The sequence below is a fragment of the Austrofundulus limnaeus genome, unplaced genomic scaffold (assembly GCF_001266775.1).
Source record: "Austrofundulus limnaeus strain Quisiro unplaced genomic scaffold, Austrofundulus_limnaeus-1.0 Scaffold287, whole genome shotgun sequence".
NCBI classification, from domain to species: domain Eukaryota; kingdom Metazoa; phylum Chordata; class Actinopteri; order Cyprinodontiformes; family Rivulidae; genus Austrofundulus; species Austrofundulus limnaeus.
Genome location: NW_013952689.1, coordinates 334587 through 336980, shown reverse-complemented (window position 1 = coordinate 336980; position 2394 = coordinate 334587). Strand labels below are relative to the sequence as shown.

At 41.7% G+C, this 2394-nt stretch overlaps 1 protein-coding gene across 1 annotated transcript in view; it reads right to left on the bottom strand.

The window, feature by feature from the left end:
- The window catches only part of syne1b (spectrin repeat containing, nuclear envelope 1b), a gene marked incomplete in the record, with an annotated part of 311340 nt that overhangs the window by 218320 nt on the left and 90626 nt on the right, over positions 1-2394 (bottom strand). Inside the window, 3 exon segments of the mRNA XM_014021303.1 lie at positions 175-362; positions 1438-1536; positions 1611-1838. Of these exon segments, the coding sequence (XP_013876757.1) occupies positions 175-362; positions 1438-1536; positions 1611-1838 (515 nt within the window).

Genomic DNA, 2394 nt, shown 5'->3' with positions numbered 1-2394 from the left:
GATGGATGGATGGATGGATGGATGGATGGATGGATGGATGGACAGATTGATGGATGGATGGACAGATGGACGTATGGATGGATGGATGGATGGATGGATGGATGGATGGATGGATGGATGGATGGATGGATGGTTGGGCAGTATGGATGTAAGGTTTATTTTCTGTTTTCTGACCTTTGCCACAATGAAAGCAGGGTTTCCATGGTGCTCTGTTTGTCCTTTGCTTCTTGTAGGATCAGTTCCAAACTGGTGTTCAGCTGAGTGACGGTCCTCACTGCTTCCTCCTTGGTGCTGATCCGTCGAGCGCTGGATGAAAGCAGCAGCAGGGTTCCCTTCAGCTGCTCCAGACCCTGACACACATCCTGCAGAGCAGCAATTCCTGACATTTACCTACTGAAGATTCTGGCATTATTGGTGTCCTGTTCATAGTTTCCTTCAGTTATTTTCCAGTTGTTGTCACAGTTTCAACCAAAACTTACAGCTCAACTGGATATACTGTGCTGTGTTGTGATAAAATTGATCTATTTTTGTTTTCTGATGCTACTTTTAGATACCTACTGTTGAGGTCTGTGAGCAGAACCCAGAGAGACACAAAAGGTTCAAGTATAAAGAAAACTACAAAAATACAAAATAGGCAGACAAGGATACTTAAAGCATGTCACACTACCATCTGTGCCCTCATTTACCCATTCACACAGCACTCACTACAAAGCTAACCTACTGGTTCCAGGATGATTCCACTAACCCCTCTGCCACAACCACCCCAAACAGAAGATTGGAACTGATGATGAAAATCATTCAATAAACCAGAAAGGAAGTGGTCACAAGAGACTGGTTAAATACAAACTGAGGGAGAGAGAAGATGGGCAACACCTGGGAGAGAGACTTGATTACAAACAGCTGACCGGTGAGAGTGACTAACTGGAAAGTTATGAGACGCAGACTGGGGGTGAACTGAGAAATGACACAGAGAAACTGAGACAAGAGGAAAATGAGCCAAAGTAAACTAATATGTACACTATGATGATAAAAACACAAAGAACCATAGAAATAAAACCAAAACACACAGACTTTGATACCTTACAAACATTTTTAGCAATTAGCTATCATTGTGCTAGCTTTTTTCTACTATATTACTACTTTTAGCTAGTCTTGCCCTTCTAATTAGCCTTTTGATGCTCTAGCCTTTTCCTAGTTAAAGCTAGTCTTGCTGTTTAGATTTTAAATAGTTTTGCTAATGTTAGCATCTGTTTTGAAGCATTTAGCTTCTAGCTACTGCTCTGTTGCTTTAAGCTTATGTTCTGCTCATTTTAAGTTGAACTAAGTTGTAGCTTCAGCAGTCGTTCACACATTAAACACACTTTCTTGTTGCTTTAGCCATGAAGTCACCACATGATACGTTCAGTTTTTCTAAGAGAAGAAGGAAAGCATTCATACCATATGTGCTTGAAGGGCTTTGTATGTCTCTGATGAAGAAGAGCAGGACTTAATGGGATTCTTCAGCTTCTTGTCAAGCTCAGAAAGAGAAGTTTGTGCCTGAAAGTAAATTAGGATGAAACCGACTGTACACCCATCCCTAGCCGCTACATTACATCAGGGAGTTTCTCTACCTCTTCAAGGTTCTGCTGAAATTTGTGCTGGTGAGAGAAGCTTTCCTCCAGCTGTCCATCAAGCTGCTGGACACTCTCCTTCAGATCCTCCCAGTACCTGCCGATTTGGGTCAGACGGGCCTTCATGCGAGCTGCCTCCCCTGAGGACACAAACTGGGCCAAAGCCTGGGACTCTGTCTCCAGCTGAGAAAGAAGCTCAGCTCGGTCTTGAATTTCAGTCGCGACAGTCTGAAGAAGAATCAGGCAGAGTTTATGGTTTTATGGCAGAATATCCACACATCCAGCTGTAGTGTCTTCCTGCTCCTTCTGTGAGGTAAAGCTAAGGACGGCTCTTTTCTTCTCTGCTTTGATCTGACTGCATGTTCAGGAAACCGAAACTATAAATTTGATTGAGGCAAAGCAATTTATAAAAACACACTAGTAAACTAATGAAACCCAGCCTCTATTATTATTTGAACTGAAAATAAAATGTTGGTGAATATTAAAAACACCATTTAAGGCCTATTGAAAAGCAGTGTGCTGTATTTTTTGCTGAGTGGGATGTAAACAGCATCAGTGTTTCCCAAAGTTGGAGTCAGGACCCAAAGTGGGGTCCTGAAACATCAAGGTGGGGTCCTGAAAAGATTTTCTGAATTAATTACATTTTTGCCTTAGTTGTTAGAAATGAGTGAGGTTCGTGTATTTAAAATGGATAAATGTAGTATAATAAATATTGTTACTATGCCCATGTTTAGTTGACCTGATACAAATGTGGGGTCCCAAAACTTCAAGGTGGGGTCCTGAA